The 25,610-nt window shown below is 34.9% G+C and overlaps 2 protein-coding genes across 2 annotated transcripts; one reads left to right on the top strand and one right to left on the bottom strand.

Annotated features, from left to right (window-relative positions):
• Positions 1,800-4,585, bottom strand: LOC104736805 (probable serine/threonine-protein kinase WNK9). Its single transcript, XM_010456864.1, has 7 exons — positions 4,428-4,585; positions 4,289-4,326; positions 3,647-3,874; positions 3,338-3,558; positions 3,090-3,247; positions 2,521-3,001; positions 1,800-2,387 (listed from the first exon to the last, which is right to left on the bottom strand). The coding sequence occupies exons 1-7, from the start codon at positions 4,503-4,505 to the stop codon at positions 2,062-2,064; spliced, it is 1,530 nt and encodes a 509-aa protein (XP_010455166.1). The 5' UTR covers positions 4,506-4,585; the 3' UTR covers positions 1,800-2,061.
• Positions 15,210-15,815, top strand: LOC104738257. The gene has a single exon (XM_010458460.1). It carries the CDS (start codon positions 15,210-15,212, stop codon positions 15,813-15,815), a length of 606 nt encoding a protein of 201 aa, XP_010456762.1.

Here is a 25,610-nt window from a genome sequence, read left to right on the forward strand (position 1 = left end):
ATAATTTAATTAGTTAATTTAATTATATGTTAGTAACAATCGGATTTAAAACTCATTTTTTTTGGAAATAATCTAATTTAATGATATAATATTTTTATTATGCTATTTAAATTTGCCTAATCAAAAGACACTCAGTGAGCATCCAAACGAGATGATTCCTGGCCTAACACCCAAAGTGTTCCGAGTGTATAATGTTTTCATGGCTTTGGATAGAATTGTGACAGTTGACACAAGAAACTAGAGAGGATGAAAATGAGAAATTGATCTTCTATCATCAAGCAAACAAGGATGTGTCCATTATCTACAACCATGTGCTTATTGTTTTGAAATCTGACAGGACACAAATCAAAGGGAAGAAGATGCATCATATCACGTCGAAGAGGCATTTATGGTGATCTTTATATTGAAATAAGTGGTGCATTGTAGCCCCCAATTTAATAGTCCTTAATGGATGTTACGAAATCATTTAACAGTGTTAGATTCTAACCTTACTTGTTTAAATAAAAACATATACTGCATTTTTAGATAAATTTACATAAAATATAATTTCACAATTTGTTCATAAATATTTTACATGTATTCCACCGATTAAATCTTCATCTTAGTTACATCCTCGTACAGTTACGTTCTACTATCTGTTTTACCACAAAATTGTGTTTTTACATCAATACATACATTATTGTTAGAGTATGCTCTTTATCGCCACCTATAAAATGATTCTATGAAAACTTTAAGTCAATTATATGTCTTTTTACTTTCACTTGGCATAATTTTTTTAACCACAAAAATTGTTAACTTAAAAAAATATTTGGAATCAAAAATATATTATATAGTAATAATTGACATATTTCTATGAAAAGCTAAAATAAAAATATATGCGATTACAATGAGTCTGTCACCAATCTTTAAAAGTTGAGAAATTCAAAAAAAAATTGACATAATTAAAAAAATAGATAAACTATAAGCACACTCATATATGACTTTTTGATAATTCAAATATATAAACGAAAACTTAATGAACCAATTTAAAAATACTACAACAAACTTAAATTTAAAATATTAGTGAAAAAGAATTAAATATTAATCTTACATAATTCTAACTCAAACATGAAATTGAAATAAACAATAGAAAAAATTTAGTTAACTATGACACATGTTTAAACTATTAGTACATAATGAAAACTTTTAATAAGAAATATGTGATGATTTAAATTAAGATTCTTCCCATTTTGGGGTTTAGGGTTTTCCCATTTTGTAGCTTTCATTATATAATAAGAATGGGTTGCTCTCATTTTGTAATTAAAAATAATAATCTTAATAACTTTATTATTTGGATTCTCAAAGCAGTTCACATCATCCATATATATAATTTAAGTAACATTATGGATGATGATAGCTGTTTTGGGAATGATCACTTCAATGATATGATGATGTGTTTGGTTTGAAGAGTGATTTCTGTCTCGACACCACCAATAAGATGATCAAACTTCAAAAAGTTCAATGACGATAAATTGGAATGGCTTGACTCGAGTCAGATTATTGTTTGAGTGGCACTTGGAAGCGGATTGGGAAAATGTATGGGCCTAGATCCAAAACTTATTAGTTATTAAAAAAAAAAAAAACCTTAAGATATTCTAACAATTTAACAATCTATTTAATATAATATTGTTTCATCCGTGAAATATTGTATAGAATCAGATTCTGTCTCAATTTATTATAGCTCTTTTGCCTCTTTAATTGTTAGCTTTTCTTGTTGTTCAAGGATTAAAATACTGCTGTAAATATTGGTTCTCTAAGAATTATTGTAAATTTGTTTTCAGTGTTAACTTAACTGTAAATTCTTTTTATACAATATGGAGAGAAATGTATTAAATGCGCCAATATAAATTAAAGTGAAATAGTTCTTTTAATACATCTTGGGACTAAACCTTCCTCTCTCTCGTTCAACATCTCCTTCTAGATTTTTCATCTGCTAATCTTTGAGCCTTCCACAGTTTCATCGGATAGCTCATCACAGACTATATGGATCTTCCACAGTTAGCGTATCACGTTACTTGCCTCTCAAGAAAAATCCTCTTCTTCGTCTGAGTGGTTTACTTTTATCTCAAACGTGATTTCCTCAAAACGTCCATGCTTCTCTTGGCACCCTTTTCTGCCACACGGCATCTCGTTGAAATCCATGATTGAACCCACGGAGGAACGGTTGGAGTCGCAGCTGCAGAAGATGCTCCAATTGGGAACAAGAGAAGCAATCTCTCCATCGATCATATTTGCTATCTTTATGACATCACGGTCGTCCATCTCCAACTCTTCAACCATCTCTCTTGCAACGCTTATTGCTGTGTCGGCCTCAATGTCAAACGGGAAGTATATATTTCTGACACGCCCTGCAACAATGACCATAATGTAAGGAAAATAGTGGGACATTTGCAATCTTGTTTAGTCTAGAACTGAAAATATTATGTCTTTCTTCTGACATAGGAACTGTAAAGATTAGAATGTTATAGAGTGTTACAAAACCTTCCTTGTCGACGGTTCTGAGTCGCAGGAATAGTCCATCACCATTGTCTCTTATCTTCCCTTTAATGCTTATGTCAACATTACCAAAGCTTTTATCATCTTCCTCATCTTCTTCAGTATCATCAATATGAAACTCTATTAATGCGTGTGACTCCACAGACTCATCTCCATTGTAATCCCATTGGTTTTCATTATCGTTGCTGTAGGAACCGTTTGAGTAGTGAGGATGATCAAAAGAGTTGATGTTGGCTCGATCATTGAAGTAATTGTCAGCTATATGATAAGAATGTCTAACTTCTTCTATCTGACCCTTTTCGCTCTCTACGGATCTCATATCCAATTCACTTTCATCAATACAGAGAAATTGGTCGTCGAGTAGTTCACGAGCAGAGAGCCTAAGGGACACTGTGGCCAAACACTTCTCTATAAAGCCTTTAACCTCTGGATCCTTCACCTTGTCTAATCCGGCTGGTTTCTTGCCCTGAGAAAGATAATTTAACAAACTTATAATGACTCAGTATAAGAGTTTATAATCCCGGTAACATCGTATAGAATACAGATATACTAACCGATATAACTCTTTTGTAAATCTGAGCAGGGTGAGAACACTCGCTATACGGGTAGTCAAATGTTACCATTTCCAGAACACACATCCCGAACGAGTATATGTCAACTAATTGGTTGTATTCTTCTTTATAAACTTCAGGAGCCATGAACTCTGGTGTCCCTAAAGAAAAGATTGCAAAATACTTTCAGCAATCATAATCCAATATATGGACTTAATTAGCAAAACAAAAGCACTGAACAGATTGCATACCAACACAATGAGCAGCGTGAGAGTGTTGTAAACAAGCAGCAAGACCAAGATCGCCAATCTTGACTTCTCCTTGGTTCCCATTAATGAAAATGTTGTCACACTTGAGATCTCTATGAATCACAGGAGGGTCATGTGTATGAAGATAGTTTAATCCTCTTAAGATTTGTCTACACCAATTCTTCACCGCTCTTATGTTCACTCTCTTGTGTTTTAGCCTATATCTACATTAGCATATTTAATGTTAACATGCATATGATTTAATAATCATGTGAATATAACTTAGGATATAAGATAGAGAGAGAAGCTTACTGTCTCAAGGTGCCAGAAGTGAACATTTCAGTGACAAAGTTGATGTTCCGATTATCGGTATCGACCCAAGAAGCGTAGAACTTCATAATACTTTTGTGTTTCAATGTTTTGAGGAGATGGATCTCACAGTAAAGCCTCTCCAGTTCTTGAGGACTCTGCAAGAAATCGTAGAGCTTTACTTGGTTCCATGCTACTTCTATACCTTCATACTCATCAAATCCTCTGTAACTGCAAATCCAAATCAAGGAACCAAAAACAATAGTTTTGTCTATTTCAGAATCACTAAACTCAGTCTTCGATTACTCATCGTGATTACCAATTGTATTTATTAGTCTACCAAGTGGGGAGAAAAGAAAAGGTTCCTTCGAACTGATAAAACTTTTTAAAACTGAATCATCAATCGACCACTATTAAAAGTTAAAAAAAACAAAAACAAACAAAAAAACCAAATATGCAAAGAAGAATCTCTAAATTTTCATAGATTAGGAAATGGAAAATAATCAAGCTTTATTGAGAAAAAAAAACTGAGAACAAAAATAAGAACATGGTAAGCATATAACACCAAAGTTCCAGAGAAGGTTTGATCACAGAAAGAAAAAAAAAAAAAAGTAGGAAACCTAAAGGGAGAATCTGGATTCTTACACTGTCTTTGAAGAACCTTTACCCAGAACTTCATTGTACTGCAACAACAAGAACACACACACACACAACACAAATTCAAGAAAGCAAAAAGATATTAAAAACAAAAAAAAACATTAGTTGAGAGAAAGAAGAAATTTACTCTTCCATATCTTCCAGTAGGATCAACTTCAACATACTGTGAGTAATCTGATTCAAGATCACTGAGATTGTTCATCATACACCCCAAGAAAGATCAAAAAGAGCAAAGACAAAAGATGGAAAATATAAAGAAAACCCGATAAATCCCAAAAAAGATGAAAAGAGTAAGATATGGTAATATATTTAAATATCTAAAGGTATCTCCTTTTTAATTTTCTATGTTTTGGTTACTTATTATAAGGCTTTTTTTTTTATCGTAATTATCTTTACACCTCTCACCTCTGACATAATAAGTTAAAAAAATCACATTAAACTCAGTGTAAATGAGGATCGATCGGAGTCAAAAAACTAGATTCTTTTTTCTTTTCGTATTTTCTCTGTTTTTTTTTTTTTTTTTTTTTGTGTGTGTTTGTTGCTTATATAATTTTGTTTCGTTGTTCATACATTAAAAGTTTAAAACATGACTATCTCATGAAAGATGTAAATAAAGGCCGGTGCAAGACGAAATGAATTAAAAGTTTAAAACATGACTATCTCATGAAAGATGTAAATAAAGGCCGGTGCAAGACGAAATGAATTAAAAGTTTAAAACATGACTATCTCATGAAAGATGTAAATAAAGGCCGGTGCAAGACGAAATGAACATGGTCCAGAACGAGTAAACAAATGTTTGATTTTATTTTATTTTTATTTTTGGTAGAAGAAAGAAGACAAATGTCTCTCCTAAATTCATTATAATAAACTGAAAACTATAAACGAACATAACTCTGTCCCATTAGCATTCTCCCACATAACCAAATGGATTATATCTGGATATGAATCAAAAGCATGAAAACCTAACTGCTAAGAGAATGGATAGTTCGACAATCCATCTCCTAAATAATTAGTCTCCATATATATGTGAGAATTTCAGATTAACCAATTATTTGAGAAAGAGTAATGACATAAACGTATCAGAAAAGCCAACGGATGACCATTGCTACTCTGTGTTTTTAGAAACTCCACAACAAATTCCGAATCTTCTTTAACTCCACCGTCCTAAATCCTTAAACCCAAACAATAAAAAAAGTCATAATACTCTCCTCCACAATTCCACCAAAAGAATTGAGCAAATACCGATATTAAGTGCAAACCCTTCCAACCAACGACCATCTCTATCCCAAATAACTCCCCAGCCGTGGCCAGCTCCATGTTTCCCCACGATTCTCCATCCGTAGAGAGTTTAACTCATCCCTCTGTTGGATTTCTCCAAGTAATCATCTTCTCAATCCTCACCCCCGCTTGAAAACTCCCGCTCACCAAACTATGAGTTCTCAAAACCTCTGCAGCCATGTCTTTTAGGAAACGAACTCTATCCCAGCATTTGCCTTGTTCCCCGAACACATTGGCACACCGCCATTTTGAGTCCCACTATACCGCAATATTGAAGACCGTCGGCCATCCTCTCTGACCCAAATCTAGAGCCAACCCAAGATTTTTAAACAACCATTCCAAAAAATATAGTGGTAAAAAACTCTGCCTCTTCTGTGGAAGCACTTATTATAATGTCTCAAAACACAAGACCTTGTAGTGCCAACAAGCCCATTATAATGTCTTTTAGCCCATGTGTTGGCATTACAAGACCTTGTATTTTGAGACACTCTAATAGCACTAACTGCTTCCAAACCGTTATAGGAACTCCAATGTGGACGACAAAAGCGACGGTATAATATTTTAGTTTTAGTGTTTTGTTAAATATAGTATAACTAGATTTTAACCCGTGGTACACCGTGGGGCATTTTTTTAAAAAATAATAACATTTTAATTCTTTTGTTTTTTATATTTAGTTTGTTTTGTTTAATTAATAATAATTTTGTTTGGATTGTCAATTATTAGAACAATAATAGGGGAAATAAATACATAAATCTGTAATTTATAAGCTATTGTCGGATTAAGTCACAATTTTATCAATGATTTAATTGTTTTACAAAGTTAAATTACCCTGATTTAATATGTCTAATATTCTTATATTAGTGGTATTGACCAAATAATTAAATGAAGATTTAACTCGTGTTTCAAAACCGAATTAATAATATTTTATATTTATACTAATGTTAATTCAAATCGTCATGTTAATAACATGTCCCGCTATATAACAACAAACCGTCATATTAGTGGTTTAACCCGTATTTCAAAACCGTCATATTAGTGGTTTTGGTTGTGTGTTGTGTTTCGTTTGTGAAGTTGATATTTATAAATGGAAAATGCTTGATGAGCAAGGAGTTTACGATCCGTAGCAATAAAAGAGAGATTTTAGTGTTTTCTTATTTGAGTTGATAACATTATCGCAGAATAATATTCAGTTTCTTAACACGGTATATAATATATTAAATATTTTTCTTGATGCTAAAGTTAAATATACCCGATTATTGAGTTTCTAAAAGTTGGGTTCTAGTTTTTATGAACTTTATTAACGTTATAATAATTATTGCGATTGTAATCATTTGTTACTCAAACTCGGTTGTGTCATTTAAATTTAAGAGATCATACAGTCTCTAAAGATCTATTAAAATATGTTTGGAGATTTTTATGGGATTAAAAATTTAATGCGTAGAGTTATGTTTGGAAACATCAGAAAGTACAGTAGAACCTCTATAAATTAATAAGACTGGGACCATGAAATTTTATTAATTTATAGAGGTTTTAATTTATCGATAAATTAATAATTATTAATAATTATTAATTTATCGATAAATTAATAAAATATTAATTTATGAAGAGGATTTTTTATCAGAAATTCAGAGTTTAGAAGAAATTGTTGCTACTATTTTTCAAGGTGATGATGAAATTGAAGAAGATATGACGATACCTTTAGAACCAGTTACACATAAGGAAGCAATTATCGCGTCAAGAACTCTCTACAATTTTTGGATGCGATTTGTGAAGACAACACCAGAAGTTTTTGATGCAGTTAGAAAGATTAGAGATGCTCTCCAACAAGAATGCAAATTCAAGAACAAACAAACAACAATATATTCATATTTCACTAAATATTCTTAGATATGTATATATATATATATACTAGTTTATTTGATTATTAATTTATGATATTGATTGGACCATATTTTTACATGGAATTTTAAAAAAAGTTATTAATTTATTATTTTATCAAATAATGTCCAAAATTACACTAGTCCCAACTTGGGACCAGAGAAATTTATTAATTTATAGAGGTTATTATTTTACCGAGTATTAATTTATAGAGGTTCTACTGTATAGATGGTGTCAAGCTTATTATGGCAATAAGTGTAAATAAATTTGTTTGATTAATATAGTTCCATTAAATGAGTTTCGAGGAATTGTTATTTTAGGAAAATAGTTAGGGTTTAATGTTGTAAATAAAATAAATTAAATAACCAAAAATTCAAGGGCATAACACAAAATGTACTTCAAAAATAATAATATAGATGTTAGAAATAAATTTTTTTCGCGATTTTAAGAATAATTTAGTTATTACTATTTTGACAAAATTGTAAGGATTAACTATGCAAATATGGATAATTTTAAGAGTAAAGCCCAAAATATAATTCAAAAATGTATATATAGATTCAGTTGTGTCATTTAAAATGAAGATATCCTATAGTCTCTACAGATCTATTAAAATAGATTTTGAAAATTTTATGGGATTAAAAATTGAATGCGTAGAGTTGTTTTTGGAACAAACGACATGTATAGATTTTGTCAAGCTTTGTATGGCAATAAACTTATCAAATAAGGTCAATTTTATTAGTTCCATTAAATGAATTGCCAGGAATTGTTATTTTAGAAAAATAGTTAGGGGTTAATGTTGTAAATAAAACAAATTAAATAACCAAAACTTCAAGGGCATAACACAAAATGTACTTCAAAAATAATAATATAGATACTGTCCACACAACACTAAAAAAAGTAATCATTATATTTTTGTTTTGATTAAAAACATATATATATTGTTGTTCGACTACTAAAAGATAAATATATCATCAGTATTTTTTTTAACTATCTTATTATATTTAATAAACTGTAGATTATTTAACTATAATTAATATAATATGAAATAATAATATAGACAAAGTTTCTAAATAATTATCAAATTAATTAAGATAAAAAATTTATATTAAAGTTCAATAAAATAATGAAAACAGAAAATTACAAATTAATGGCAAAAAGCATTAAAACTAAATGAAGTAAGATAATTATAAAAGACATAAAATAATTTTAAATATAATATCCACCAAGGACGATGATGCTCAATTTCAACATAGTAATATCAAGTAGTTTGTCAATCTAAAATAACCAGTGAAGAAGTTCACAAGTTGTGTAATATCAACACTGGTTCTATTGTTTTATCCCAATTAGCTCTCAATCTCACTCTGAACCTCTGCTGCTTTAGATAAGATTAAGTTATTTGCTCATATTAATCAATTTATGTCTTAAAATATTATTCAAATGATATCTAGGAACTATGGAGGCGCGGCTTTAAAGATATGAGAATTTTTTCTTGCAAAATCAAATAAGCTAATGATGATACATATACACCTCTTGCTTTACATATTCTACATATAAGTACATCATGCTTGAGTTTTTTTCTCGCATAGACTACCTTAAGTTTGATTGTTATTCTACTCCGATTATTCACAATGGAGCAAATTTATTCCATCAATGTGAGCAAACATACTATATTAAAACTTCAAAAGTTCAGTGGAAGTAATAATCGTTGACTACATTATGTAATAGGAAAAAATTCACGCAATGTGTGGATAAAATGAATGTAATAAAATATATTGTACAATATTCTATAACAAATATATACTAAAATATATTTAATTATTTTAAAATATATTCAATAATAATTAGTAAAAATATTGTGACTAAGATATATTAAATTTTAAACTAAAAATTTATTAGGTTTTATGAATTATTATCTTAAACTAATTTATATATTAAAATTTTATCAAATTGATCAAAAGTAACAATATACAATAATGATATACGATATAAAACTTGTGTTTTATTTAAGTTTATGAAAATCAGTGGCAACATTTCTTTAACTGTTAGATTTCAAATTTGAAATTATATATATATATATATATATATATTGATGATAGTATGTGTGCAAATTGTGAAACTTTTAATAGGTTCAGTTCGAAGTTATCAAATTGAGAATGTTTTGATTAATTATTGAGATTAACATATATATAAATGAGTTTTTTTAAAAAAACATAAAATAATGTGAAATTACATATTTATTACATCTTATTCTCACTCTCACCAAAATTTACTATTTTACGTGAAGACCATTTGGAAAAAAATTAGCTTAAAAATTAGGTATTGATGGGTGTGCATTACACCAAAACATATAATTTATAACTAAGTTAGTTAATTTCTCACATGTATGCTTTTACATCTTAGTTATTCTTATAGATTCATTCTACGATTACAAAAGATCTATTTAGATTTCTCGTATGAACTATTGAGGAGAATTCCAAGAAATATTTCATTCGGGAGGTTTATAGACTCCAAAACTAAGGTTTTTGGAAAAAAATAGAGTAAAGAGTTATTTTGATGAACTATATTTTCTGTTTAATTTACTGGTTTTGTAAATCAAAATTTCGCTTCCCTTGTTGGTGATGTCTGTGGAAAGCGTAAAACCGTTAGTTTACCAAAAAAACAAAAGTTAAGTTGATGTTTTTATGAAAAAAATTACTTTCCTACAAAACAATATTTGAAATCTATAGTAAATTATATTCATTTATGATACATGTATTTGCTTAAATTTATATTTATAAAGGGGTATAATGCAATCAAAAATTAAATGATATTCAATCTAGGCCTGGGCATAAAAACCGTACCCGAATACCCAACCCGGAACCCGACCCGAAAAACCGGGTTTGGGTTGGGTACGGGTTTGTCTATAAAACCTTATTGGGTTCTATTTTCTAATACCCGTGGGTTCGGGTTAGGGTCGGATAATACCCGGTACCCGTTTGGGTACCTATTAAAACCGAACATATAAACATATAAACATATTTATCATTAATATAATGCAATTACCCCAAAATTATGATTATAATTTTGAATATTTCATTTAGTTTTATACCTAAATATCAAAAATAATCGAAATATCTAAAATATTTTGTTATGTAAGTCAAAATTTAACTAAATTTATTTAAGTTTAATTATATTTTTTCGGGAACCCGGTAGTTCGGGTACTAATCGGATTCTAAAATTTGTAACCCAAACCGACCCGAACCCGATAGTACCTAAACCGAACTGAACCCATATATCTAAAAAGACCCATTGAGTTCTATTTTTCTAAACCCGTTTATCGAAACTCGAATGGGTAATACCCGAACCTGAACGGGTTATCCGAATGCGCAGCCCTAATTCAATCATTATCTCCTCAAAAAGATTAAATACATCACTGATTTTAAATATAACTAAGATCATCACCTTTTAATGAAATGCGATGGTGGAATCACGTCAATTAACATGCTGTCCAACTACTGCAGGATATTTATATAAATTTTTAATATTATTTTCATTCTTTTCAATACTAAACTTTGTCGTAGATGACAAAGATGATATGATTAAGATAAGCATCAAGACGGAGAAAAAAAAGAGGGACACTTTACAGGTCATGGTAATAAAACAATCAAGTAATAGAAAACTCAGACTACGTGAATCATCAAATCGCCAATCATATGACTTTTATAATAACATTTTTCAATTTTGTAAGAACTAATCTACACCAAACTTTATTAAATAGTATAATCTGTTTGTTTTGCACAAAAAAAAAAAGTATAATCTGTTTGTAATCTACATCTAATCTACATATTAATCATATTCTTTCTTTCTTTTTCTTTTTGGACAATTTTTTTTTTCTTTTTTCTTAAACACATACTTTCATTTATAAGCCAAGAGGGTTGGAACCTTTTACAACAAGGTGCCTCCTAAATGAGATACACCTACTAACAACAAAAGATTGCAACACATTACAACATAGCTTAATGAACCAAACCAAACCAAGTTACAAGGAAGAGGAATCTGAAGGAAAGCTTATTCATATTAATATCAAGACGGAAAATAAAAAAGAATGGTAATAAAACAATTTAAGTTATTGAAAACTTGCACTACATGATCATCAATCAAATCACTAATCATATCACTTTTATAATTACATTATTCATATTTTTGTAAAAAAGTAGGATGTCCATTCATAGGTTTGAAGTTTGAACCCACACGCCTAAGGATCCATCCTCATATTACATAACAATTTCAGTTAAGAGAACTTTTTGTTAAGTAGCCCAAATTGTTAGCATATAATATGTGGCCTAAAGCATGTGGTGCCTTGTAGGCTGGTCGGGCCTGCCCTTATACCTGGACAAACACTTGCGTCCTATTTGTATAATTTCTTATATCTTTTCAGTTCAATTTTGCCATCATTTGTAGAAAATGTACTAGCTATACAAACTAAGAAAACAAGCTACACATAGTACGTAACAGATAAAATCATGAATCATGGATCTTGAGAAATAAATCTTGCCAGTTCAATATCTTATAACTCAATGACATAACCTAACAACTATATAATATGTGCCTAGTGTGATAACTGTAAAAATATATGTGTGCTAGATCTATCGATTTGTATGATGAGGGTCTGTAACGAGTTTGCAAGTGCATAAAGTAATATAAAATGATAGAGAGAGAGTTGTTAACGAGGTTCGGTTAACAACTTACATTCTCGGGATCTAATCCAGAAATCATCCACTAGAAAAGGCTGTAACCTACAATTGCTATATGGTATCTACCACTCTTTTCTAGAATTACAATGAAAGCGTGGTAGATGCCATATAGCAATTGTAGGTTGGGGCCTTTTCTAGTGGATGATTTCTGGACTAGGTCCCAGGGATGTAGGTTGTTAACCAAACCTCGTTAACAACTCTCTCTCTATAGCTTCACAACAAAACCATCAAAAAATCTCTCTATCTTTTTGATGGGGCAACGTCACACATGTGTGTCTTTCTCGATAAACCCTAGACGCGTAACCTCTTTCGATCACGAGTGCGTTTTATTTATATGCTCCTCAAGAGCAAGAGCCCTAACCTCCTCAAGTTTGGGCTTCTCTCTGAAACAAGGCCTACATGGCTTCTCTAATGATCTCAAAGCCCACGTGACACTTTTGTTCCTTACTAGACATCTCTTATAAGACACCAATGCCACATCATCTCTTCAAGATTGTGACTTAATATTTCTCTTCAGTTCATGTATGTTTCTCTCTTCATCCACTCTTTAGTACTAGCTCTTGTGTCATACAGACAATTCTAACACCCAGTAACAACTACACTCTCAATAAAATATATATACTTCGTGTTGTTCATATATATCTCTGTAAAATTGAGACTCAAGGCGGTTTTGTTGGTAGTAATCTTTTGTTTCCAGATGCATCACATGAAGATGATACAAAATAATCACTAAAATCAAAACTCTGCACTTCTTGTATCAACTTAGGTTATAAAAAGTATGTAATCACTCACTTATAACATACACAATGGCTTTTGTTCTTCTTGTTTGTTGCCTGTTGCCCGGAAACGTTGAAGTATTGTAACACCCGCGAACCAAAAATTGGATTTTTGGTAGGGGTGTCGATCAACACAACTTGTGGTGTCGATCGACACCGTATGAGGATGGGTTAATCGGTTCGATTTTAATCATCCAGTTTGAGTGGTTGGTTTAGGAGAGCCCTAGAATCGAGTATTAAAAGGAAAACTCAACGTCTTCCACTTCTTTTAGCCGCTTTTTCACATCTCAGAAAGAAAGAAGAGATAACAAAGTCTCTGTGAGAGTTCTTGAGGTTTCCGTGGGTTCTTTGTCTCTGTGGGGTGAGTTTCTTTCTAGAGAGTGTGGATCCAAGGCTAGGAACGTGATGAGAAGGTTGTTGTGGTGCTAGTTTCGTCGTTTGGGTATAGATCTCATTGTTTTAGCAAACGTGAGTGCATGACCATGGCTTATCTAAGCTGAGATCTCTGATTCTGTGATTGGTGTGATGTGTTGTTGTTTTCTTGTGAGTTCTGTGTGTTTTTCATGACTCCTGAGGCTTAGATTTGTTCCTGGGATTATGTGGGATGGATAGGAGAAGCTTGGAGTAGAGATTTGGAGATTTTGTTTGAAGGAAATCGATGTTCAGCATTAGTGTCGGTCGACACCATGAGGGTGTTGGTCGACACCAATGCGACGACGACACGAGGACTTTGGCGAGTGTCGGTCGACACCATGTGGATGAGTCGGTTGACACTGTTAGGGTTTCGGGGATGTCGAGCATGGTGTCGGTCGACACCAGTTATGGTGTCGGTCGACACCAGTTATGGTGTCAGTCGACACCAGATGGTCAGTATCGATCAACACCCCTTGGTGTCGGTCGACACCTTTCTTCAACAGTTGTTTATGTCGCGGTTGCTTTGTGTATTGCATGGTTTGTCTTATTGTTTGTTGATTGTGGCATAAGAGATATTATTGCTTGTGTGTATAGCCAAGTAGATGGAAGAATTGCCTCACTAAGTATTCTGGTAATACTTACGCCTCTCTTTTGTATTGTGGCGTAGGTAAAGGCAAAATTTGATCGTGAAATCAAGGCTATGAAGAGGAGGATGTTCTAGAGGCTAGTTGTTTGCTCTGTGTCTTTGATAGGATGCTAGAGTGAAACTTAGATGTCTAGAACGATTGTAGGGTTGCTAGTTCTTGACTTTGTTATGTTTGGATTGTTACTAGATTTGGTTCATGTTATTCATTATTTGTTATTGATTTATTGGATTGATTTCTTTGTTATCCATTGTTGTTATTGTTTAAGTTTAGGTTGCTAGTGAGTATTATTAGATCAATAGATTTTAGGATATAAAAAAAATAGGAAAAAAAAAACGGTTGGATTGTTTCAAGTATTAAGATTTATGTTGTGCCAAAAACAAGTTTTGAAATATGACAAAAAGCAATGCTAATAATGGTATATGAAATCGGGGGAAGAACATGATTCTACATCCGATAAATTATATTGTCCATCATGTTTGACGTAACAAATATGAAATGGAGTAGAACAGAGAAAAAAGCGAGGTTAAAGCATTAATTATACCAACTAGATAGATTGGTCTGAAAGTGCAACAGAGCTCTGAAGATGGCAGGTAGCTGAGAAGTGTCTCAGAGGACTGATATACTGACGTGGCATGGCGTGCTGACGTGGAGAAATATTGTGGGTACGATGACAAGATGCGTGAGAAGGAAGGAAGAAGAGATCAAGATATACTCGAAGATATTGAGAGTATATTTGATAAGAAGAGATAAGGGAAGATATTTTCTTAGGGATAAGGAATATTTCTTTTTAGTTAGGATTCACAAAGATCTAAGTTAGAGATAGTTTGTGGGGTTATAAAAAGACGAAGGCTAGCCGCAAAAAGAGTTAGCACTCGTGGGATAAAGTTTGTGAGTTTTGTAAACCTTCAAGCAAGTACAAAAAGCTTTGAAGGTGAGTGTGTGTGGTATACTCTTTTAGATCTACACAGGGTGTTGTGTTAGATAGATAGGAGAGTGAGCTTTTGTTTCAAGTCTTGTAAGAAACGAAGGTTTTTATAATTTTGATTAAAAGTGTTTGCTTGGCGCGTTCCAAGTGTGATTTTTGTGTGTTTATGTTCTCTATACCATAACAATTGGTATCAGAACGGACACCTGATAAAAAGTCTGATATCTTTTTCGACAGGTGAGATCTTGCGACTAGGGTATGAAGAAATCACTGGAGGTTGTTACGTTACAAGGGCCATTGAAACTGGATCCGGAATGCTTCGGTTACTGGAAAGTCTCGATCCAGCAGGTCATCTCGAGCATTGACATGGAAGCTTGGTTTGCAGTGGAGGACGGCTGGTCTCATCCAACTGAGATGAATGAAGATGGTGAATTGGTGCAAAAACACAGAAAGAAGTGGACAACTGAAGAAAAGGCTGAGGCCAAACACAATTCCCAGGCGTTGTCGGTCATCTTCAAATCTCTGCCGAGAGATATCTTCAGCCAAGTTCAAGGTTGTGTGTCAGCTAAAGTGGTGTGGGACATTCTGGTCGTCACTTTTGAAGGAACTTGTATAGTTAGGCGCACAAGGTTGGACAATCTTGCGTCTGACTTTGAGAATCTGCAAATGACTGAAACCAAATATGTGGCGGATTATAGTAGCCGGTTGATTTGTATTGCTCAAGAGTCTGTTGTTTTGGGTAAACGATACAAGGACAAGAAGCTGGTCAAGAAATTCCTTAGAAGTTTACCTGAAAATTTTCAACCGCACAGGTCTGCAATTGATGTGTCTCTGAATTCTGATGAAGGAAGAAAGAGAAAATGAAGGATATGGGCATTACAAGGCTGAGTGTACAAACAACAAACGAAAGCACTCCCTGCAATGCTATGGATGCAAGGGTTTTGGTCATACCAAGACTGATTGCCCCTCCCAAGGAAATAATTAGAAGTCCTACATCACATGGAGTGAGAGTGATTCGGATGAAGAAGATAACAAAGGTGAAATTATGAACAACTTTGTGGCTCTGCTGGGAGTCATCGAGGAAGATGAAGGAGATGAAGAAGCTCTGTTGTTGAAAGAATACATTGATGAGAAAATTGAGTCGGACTCAGATGGGGAGGAGGCTGACTTGTCGATGGAAGATCAGATAGGGCTTCTTATTCAGACTATTGTGCAAAAGACTCAAGATAACAGTGAGCTGTCTGCCGAGAGAGATACGCTTCAGATGAACATTGCAATGCTGTCTAAGTAACTGAGTGAAGAAAAAGCAAAGTCACTATGTCTTGAGAAGCAATTGGAAGAACAACTGAAGAATATTAGGATGTTGAGTAAAGGAACTAAAGATCTGGACATCTTGCTCAGTACTGGACAATCAAGCACTGCAAAGTGGGGTCTGGGCTATAAGGTAATCAGCTCTGATAAGTCCACACATTTTGTTAAAGGACAGAACTATGAGCCAAAACTCAAAGCACAACCTGTTGCATCAAACGGACAACATAATCATTTCCCTAAGGTAAACCTGCATCCCAGGGGAATGATTATACAGCGTGAGATGCCGGGGAGACAGCCTTATGCTTCACAGAGCTATCACCCGTCTGCTCAGCGACCTGTTGGTCTCAGCAGGAGAAGAGGATGCTGGTATTGTGGCCATCTAAATCACTACAAGGCCCAATGCTTCAAGTTCCAGAATCGTCTGACAAATCTAGTGAAGAATGGTAGCTTCTACCCAACTGTTAGAAGAGTCAGTCAAGGGTATGTCAGAAAAGATGATCTCTACTGTCATGTTGTATACACAGCAGATAGAACTGTGGTTGATCAGGCCAAGTGGTATTTTGACAGCGGATGCTCCAGATATATGACAAGTGCTCTCGACAATTTGTCTCATATAGAAGATGTTGCTGGTGGAAGAGTCACATTCGGAGATGGAGGAAAGGGCACAATCCGAGGGAAGGGTGCAACTAGTGGTGACACTCAACCCCATCTGAACGATGTGTTCCTGGTAGATGGATTGAAGGCCAATCTGATCAGTGTCAGCCAATTGTGTGATGAAGGGTTAGATGTTACTTACACCAAGAAGGATTGCAAAGCCGTTGATCAATAAGGGTCTGTCAAACTCAGAAGTAGACGATCTGGGAATAATTGTTATATGTGGAAATCAGAAATGCAATGTTTTAATGCCACTACAGAGTTAGACACAGAGCTCTGGCATCAGAAACTTGGCCATTTGAATGTTCGCACAACGTTGAAATTGGCAAACCAAGAAATTGTACGTGGAATGCCAAAGCTGAAGAGTGACCCACACTTTGTATGTGGTCCATGCAACAAGGAAAAGCATATCAAAGCATCTCATGGGTCTCTGACAGACATTCGCACAAGTCATGCTTTACAGTTGGTTCACATGGATCTGATGGAGCCTATACAAGTTTAGAGTATCTCTGGTCGACGATTCATCTTTGTGATGGTGGATGAGTACACTCGCTATACCTGGGTAAGGTTTCTTCGTGATAAATCTGATACTCTTGAGTGTTTTCATATTCGTGCCTTGCAGATTAAAAGTGAGAAGTGCTCTATCGAAACCATTCAAAACGATCATGGTGGTGAGTTTCAAAACGACAAGTTTAAGCAATTATGTGGGCATCAAGGCATTACTCATCAGTACTCTGCATCAAGAACGCCATAATAGAATGGTGTTGTTGAACGTAAGAACAGAACGCTGCTGCTACATGGAAATCAGGTGCCTCATCGGTTCTGGGATGAAGTTGTGAACACAGCCTGTTACATCATCAATCGTGTGCATGTTCGCCCAGGGACCAGCAAGACTCCCTATGAGGTTTGGAAAGGGAAGTCTCCAACTGTGCACTATTTCCATGTGTTTGGATGCCTTTTTTATATTCTGAATGATAAGGAGCAGTTGGGTAAGTTTGACTCTAAAAGTGATGAAGGTATCTTTCTAGATTATTCTGGACATAACACTACCTTTTGTGTCTACAACAAACGTTTGAGATCTGTTCAGGAGACTGTCAATGTAGTGTTTAACGACACCTCATTCATACGAGTGCCACTGGTGCCTATTGTCTCCGACACGGACCTGGTAACTAATGCTGAGAAGTCTGTGCCAGAAGCTGTCAGTCCTGTTGTCTCTGACAGGCCTGTATCACCACTTGGTTCAGATCCTGAGACTTCCCAGGTTCATAGGAATCACTCCTCTACGGATGTTATAGTTGCGATTCAGGGGGGTAGAGTTACCAGAGGGAAGCAGATTGATTTTGCTCAGTTGGCTGGGAAGAAACAAAAGGCTGTCGTTCCGGAGTCTGTCTCTCAGGATTCTGATGTAGTGCAATTTGCATGTTTTGTTTCTTCTATTGAGCCCAAGAATCACAAGAAGGCGCTTCGGGATGAGTTCTGGGTCGCTGCTATGCAAGATGAGTTGGAACAATTTGAACAAAGTGATGTTTGGGAGCTCACTCAGCGTCCTGCTGATGACAACATCGTTGGAACAAAGTGGATATTCAAGAATAAGAGTGATGCTAGTGGCTGCATTGTAAGGAACAAAGCAAGGTTGGTAGCTCAAGGTTATTCTCAAATTGAGGGAATTGATTTTGATGAAACTTTTGCTCCGGTGGCAAGATTAGAGTCAATCAGGTTTATGCTCGGTATGGCATGTGCTCTGAAGTTCACTTTGCATCAGATGGATGTTAAAAGTGCCTTCCTAAATGGAATATTGCAAGAGGAGGTTTATGTTGAGCAACCAAAGGGTTTTGAGAACTCGCAGCATCCTGAGCATGTTTATCGATTGAAGAAAACCTTGTATGGTCTAAAGCAGGCACCACGAGCATGGTATGAGAGATTGACTACGTTTCTGATGGATCAAGGATATAATCGAGGGAGTGTTGACAAAACGTTGTTTGTTCACAACAGCAACAATGATCTGATGTTCGTACAAATCTATGTGGATGACATTGTCTTTGGTTCCACTTGTCAGCCTCTCGTAAAACAGTTTGTGGAAAGCATGTCTCAAGAGTTTGAGATGAGTAGGGTAGGAGAGCTAAGGTACTTTTTGGGATTGCAAGTTGAACAATCAGCTGATGGGATCTTTGTATCTCAAAGTACTTATGCTAGGGAGCTTGTACAACGTTTTGGCTTGGATAAGAGTAAAGAAGCAAAGATTCCAATAAGCGCAAATGACAAACTCTCCAAGGACGAAGAAGGGGAGGATGTAGATGAGAGACTATACAGAGGAATGATTGGAAGTCTATTGTATTTGACTGCCAGTCGGCCTGATATATGTCTGTCAGTAGGGATCTGTGCACGCTATCAAGCCAAGCCCAAGATGTCGCATTTGCTGGCTGTAAAGAAGATCATCAAGTACATCAGAGGGACATTGGACTTTTGGTATCTACTATACCATGGATACCAACACCTGTCTGAGTGGATATTGTGATGCTGATTGGACAGGTTCTGTGGATGATCGTCGCAGCACAAGTGGATGTTGCTTCTTCATAGGCAACAATCTGATATCATGGCACAGCAAGAAACAAAACAGTATCTCTCTATCAACTTCTGAAGTTGAGTACATTGCGCTAGAAAGCTGTTGCACACAACTCCTTTAGATGCGACAAATGGCCTCTGATTAAGGTATGCTTGATACTCTTTTAATTCATTATGATAATTTGAGTGCAATAAATATTTCAAAGAATCCTGTTCAGCATTCACGAACCAAACATATAGATATTAGACACCACTTTGTTCGTGAACTAGTGGAGGCAAAACTGATCGAGATTGACCATGTGAGCACTGATTTGCCGTTAGCTGATTTGTTTACCAAGCCTCTAGACTTCAACAGATTTGTAAATCTGAGGAAGTCCATTGGTGTTTGTGAGTTCTAACTTGTTTTACCTAAGATGTGTTGATCAGAGACAGGAACATGTGCTAGGACAGATCATGGAAATCCTAGAATATATAGAAGACCAGCACTCTGAAAGCAACCGTGGGAAATAGCTGCCTGTCATGCCGGTCTATCCATCCTGTCAAATGTTGTCATGTTTAAGGAGGTCAAAGAGCTGTGAAGAGACACATACATACATCCTCAAGAGGAAAACTCTGATTTGGTGACGAATCTCTCATGATGTCACTGTTATACATGTCGGTGAAACAGCTAACAGAAGGCTGAGACATATATATATATATATATATATATACATATATATATGTGTGTGTGCTCTTCAAATAGAGAATCTCCAGCTACCTTAACATGTTGGGTTAGATTGCAGACTAAAGGCATGGCAGTGTGAAAGACTAATCATTTGCATCAAGTCTCTGATTTTCAACAATTCAAGAGGTTGTGATAGCTCCTGGAAAATTTTCTGAACAAGTGGTTGACACAACAAAGGTATGGTTAGTACTACGTTCTGTATTTCGGTTTTGTTTTAATTTTTTTTTTTAAAAAAGGAAACAAAAAAAAAATTCTTGATTTTGTTCACATGTGTTATTTCTCGATCTGGGTGCCTTCATGATCATCGTTAGTGGATGTGTGTATCTGATGATTTGAGTCATGAACAAATACAGTTTTCCTTACAGGAGTGGAGAATCTAATTTATTAGGATCCTGTGATTAATGCACTTGAGATTAAAAAAGGGAAAAGTATTCGATGTACCATAACAGATTCATTGAGTGTTTTCAGGGTTGAGTTGGTTGATGGGTCGAGGCTTAACAGCCCAATAAGTTTCATGAGGGTGTATAAAAGGAGCAGGTAGGGTTCTGAGTTTCTCTCATCTTTGCGATTTCAGATCTTTGTCGATTAAACTCTAATTTTTTTTTTGTCTCCTCTGATTTTGCTCTCTAACTCGTGATCACCATGAACGGTTTCCACTATGATTCTAGCTCAGATGAGGAGCTTCACACCCCTCCGTCAGCCCTACCTCCGTAGTCTCCCTATGTTCCGATTGATCCTACAACGACGATGGTCATCTACGAACCCCGCGATGAATCAACTACAGCACCTCCGGTGCCTGAGAATCCTTCTCCCAGGCTGATCTCTGTAGAAGCAGATCACGACACATGCGACTCTTCGTCTTCTCTACCAAGAAGGACAAGATCTCGCTTTCCGGTGATTGATCTGACCGGTGATGTTCCTGTACCTACTCTGTCGAATTAGGGAATCTCATCCCGGCTGCGTAAGCGACAAACATCTGCTGAGCCTGATAACAGGGAGTCCAAACGTCCTCACACTGTGAAAGAGAAGGCTGCGGCAACCTCTCGAGGAGCGAGTTCAAGGGATTTTGATCCCAAGCGATTCGAGTCGTTTGAGGCCTCATGCAGGTATGGTTTCTTCGCTTCAAGGAACCTTGCTCCAGAGGTCTGTTTCTCTCTAGGGGTTGATGATCAAACTAGGGAGTTGATTGTTAGGGCTGGGTTGCTGAAAACTGTCACGCAAGTGTTAACCTTTGATTCAGAGGTTGTCTATGAATTCTGGGCCAATCTTCCCACGGTTAAGGTCGAGGGGGAGTCGGTTGATGTTCTTGTTTGGGATTGTGTGTATGAGTTCTCGCCTAGACGTATCAATGCTCTGTTTGGTTCCAATTCGTTGATGTTCGTGAGCAGAGACAGCAGACGGCTGCCATTTTGGAGGAGGATCTAGCACTGTTCCTGTCAGATGGAAAAGTCAAATCCTGCAAGCAGTTGGTGGCTACAACCATTAAGAATCCAGTCATCAAGGATCTGCATAAAATTTGCTGCAGCAACTGGTCTTCCACGGTCAACACCGGTTATATCTCCACGAACAGAGCGATGGTGATCTACATGATCATGCATCAGATTCCTTTTGACTTTGGGAGGATGGTCTATGATCAGATCATACAGTTGGGATTGCAAGCTCAGTCAGGATTTCGTCTACCGTTTCCCAGTCTCTCCTATCAGCTCTTGGAAGCTCAGCGACCTGTTCCATGTCTTAAGCCGGAAGGCACGAAGAAGACCAAGGGCAAGAAGACTGCTTCACGTCCTACGAAGTCTCATCTTAGAGCTGGAGCATCTGCAGAGCGCAAAGCCATCCGGTTGGCCATTCAAATTCTGCAAGATGCCTTGGACGATGGTAAGTTGTCACATCTCTGAATATACTTTCTTTTGTCTATTGATATTTTTGACTAATCTGTGCCAAACAAGCAGGGAGAGATGAGTCTGATTCAGATGCTTGAGGGGGAGTTTGAGCTGTGGGGGAGCTGTTATGTTTTGTTGTTCTGCTCCCGGCTGTTTTTGTTTTTCAGACTTGTGTTTTTGTTTTCTGTTTTTTTTTAGACTTGTTCTGTTTTTTCTGATACTTTTGACTGGTCGTAATGCTTACTCGTTGATCGTTTAACCTTCTGGTGCTTTTGAGAGCTGAGATGCATTGTTGGTACAGTTGTATCTGTTTGTTGGATTGTTGCTGGTTGTTTATGTTTTGACAGGTTAAATGTGATGGATGCTTATTTGTCAAGTTCAGTCAAAAAGGGGGAGATTGAAAGTGCAACAAAGCTCTGAAGATGGCAGGTAGCTGAGAAGTGTCACGAGGACTGATATGCTGACGTGGCATGGCGTGCTGTTGTGGAGAAATATTGTGGGTACGATGACAAGATGCGTGAGAAGGAAGGAAGAAGAGATAAGGATATACTCGAAGATATTGAGAGTATATTTGATCAGAAGAGATAAGGGAATATATTTTCTTAGGGCTAAGGAATATTTCCTTTTAGTTAGGATTCACAAAGATCTAGGTTAGAGATCGTTTGTGGGGTTATAAAATGACGAGGGCTAGCCGCAAAAAAAGTTAGCACTCGTGGGATAAAGTTTGTGAGTTTTGCAAACCTTCAAGCAAATACAGAAAGCTTTGAAGGTGAGTGTGTGTGGTATACTCTTTTAGATATACACAGGGTGTTGTGTTAGATAAATAGGAGAATGAGCTTTGGTTTCAAGTTTTGTAAGAAACGAGGATTTTTATAAGATTGATTAAAAGCGTTTGTTTGGCGCATTCCAAATGTGATTTTTGTGTGTTTGTGTTCTCTATACCATAACATGGTCTCTCTCCCTCTCTTTTTACATAGGGTTAAGAAAAAAATCGTTATGGAATGAGAAAGCATTATTTGTGTGAGAGCTATGTTGCATGACCACATGATCTCGTGTCTACATTTTATGGGGTTTAAGGTGAGCTTTTTGATGATAAAATGGAGGTCTACAATGGTGAGAATGACTTTGCACGACCAATATAGTTAACAGGAAGTCATATATAGGCTGCTTAAGTAACTAGTAACTTCAAATTTACTTGTTCTTGGTCCAGTGGAATTCTCTAAAAGAGAACAAGCTACCCTGTCACCCTGATATGAATGTGTTGGATCGAGTTCACTTGGAGGAGGAGGGGTATTTCGAAAGAAAGTTGTCTAAATGTTGAGTTTGGGCCCGCGAAGATTATGAGGCCAATCATGAACCGAACTTTGCGGTTATCAAACACACCCAAAAAAAAAAAAACTGTGTATTTGTTACAAAATAATGATTGAAGTTTGTGTTGTAAACCTCGTATAGAAACCAAAATCAAAGCTGAAAATAATCAATTAAAGATATATAATTACAATTTGAGACAAACCTTATATTACTTCGTTTTTATTTACAAAATGTATGAATGTGGTACTGTATAAGAATGGATTTCTTAGCAATAACCAATCTTACACCAAGCAAAAGACCTCAACATGCATCTAAGCTATTTTCATGGAATAGCCAATGTGATAATGCAAAAAAAATAGCTCATATCATGAACAAATTTACTTGAAGGTACGTAATAAAATTGGAAACAAAAGGTTGTTGTGCTAGCCGAAAGAAACACACGTATCACCATTTCTAGCTTTGGAGTTAATTACATTTATTGATACCATTACATTGAAAAATTAGCGATAAGAAAAGATCGAAAAATTCGATTATCAAACTTGTTTAATGTAAAATTGAAACAAGCTCAACTGATTTATTTTAGAGATCATCTGATTCATTAACCGCTAGTTTTAGGGGATAAAATGAACGGGTGTTGAGGGAATAATGAACAAGTGACTGTAAAATATATACTGACCTGAATTAATCTTCATATCTTATACTATTGCCATGTCTCGCTGCTCAACTATATAAGAATAACAACAAGATAGGAACAATATTGCAACTAGGAAAACAGAGCGCAACGGACTTGTATAATATAATGATAAGGTTTTAGTTTTTTTCTTTTCTTATTATTTTTTTTTTGTTTTTGAATAAACATAGAGAAATTCCTTTAAATACCACTAAAAAGTTTTTTTTTTCCAAAAATATCACATTTTAGTTTTTTTTTCTAAAAATATCACAAAAGTATTTTTTCCAAAATTACCACAAACACAAAAAATTGATTTTTAATGATGTAGAATTTTTTTTTTATGTTTGGGTTGACACATTTAGTTTTAGGGTATAGTTTTTAGAGATAGAGTTTAGTATTTAAAATTTAGGAATTAATTTTTATTATTAGAATTTTAGTTCAATTATGTGGTATTTTTGGAAAAAATTACATTTTAGTGGTATTTTTGGGAAAAAACTAATTTATGGTATTTTTGAAATAAAAACATATTTTAGTGGTATTTATGACTATTGCCCATAAACATATATAATTAAGGTATTTTCTACAGTGTCTAATAAGATTAATCTTCTTCACTGAATCTGAAAATCGTATATTATAATCGATGCTCGCCGTATAAAGAAGTTTTTTTGGTCATCAAACAAGGTCGTTTGGTCAATCAGTTTAGAAAAATGGGATTAGAAAATGTTTGGTAATAAGCAATTACATGGAGCGTTGAATTACTCGTGGCGAAGACTTATAGTTAACCAATAGCCTAGATTTTGAGTGATGCTTTGACATCTCAAATCTATTACGACTCTTTCATATTAAAAATTCAAATAGGCAGAAGATTAGAGACTAAATTTGGAAACAAAAACAATAAACTAAACAAAACAAAACAATGCATTTTTCAGCATTTCTCCCTAAGAAAAGGCTTTTACACGCAAAGTGGGTGGGGGAAGAGGTGAATTTGGTGATAGATAAATCAATAAAGAACATTAAAGTACAAGAAAATCAGATCGGCGTAAAAAAGTAATACAAATTTGGAACTTTAGTTCACGTTAATGTCGGTCGATTGGTTTAAAAGTTTATGATAAGTAACTACTTAGTGTATATATATATACATGCAAAGAGGACGTGACATATGTCAAAAATATCGGGTTCTCTAAGTTTTCTCACGTAAAAGGAACTGTATTTTTTTTTTTTTTTGACAATATAAAAGGAATTGTATTTTTTTCATTGGCTTTTGCAAATTTTAAGATACAGTTTACGTTACGATCGAGTTTAAACATTTTTTATTATTATTAAACTGAAGACTTAAACACAATATTGTAACTTTTTTTTTTTGAAATTAGCTATATAGTAACTTACGTCTATCTTTCGCTTTTTTTTTTTTCTGTCAAAAAACTTTTCATTGTCTCGTCCAAATATTCGTCCCACCTGTAAACTATCACAAGTTTTTTTTTTAAATTTATTTACCTATATTCCACTACACGAAAACACGGCGTTTGGGACTACTTTTTGTGACTGAA

The sequence above is a fragment of the Camelina sativa genome, chromosome 13 (assembly GCF_000633955.1).
Source record: "Camelina sativa cultivar DH55 chromosome 13, Cs, whole genome shotgun sequence".
NCBI classification, from domain to species: Eukaryota; Viridiplantae; Streptophyta; class Magnoliopsida; order Brassicales; family Brassicaceae; genus Camelina; species Camelina sativa.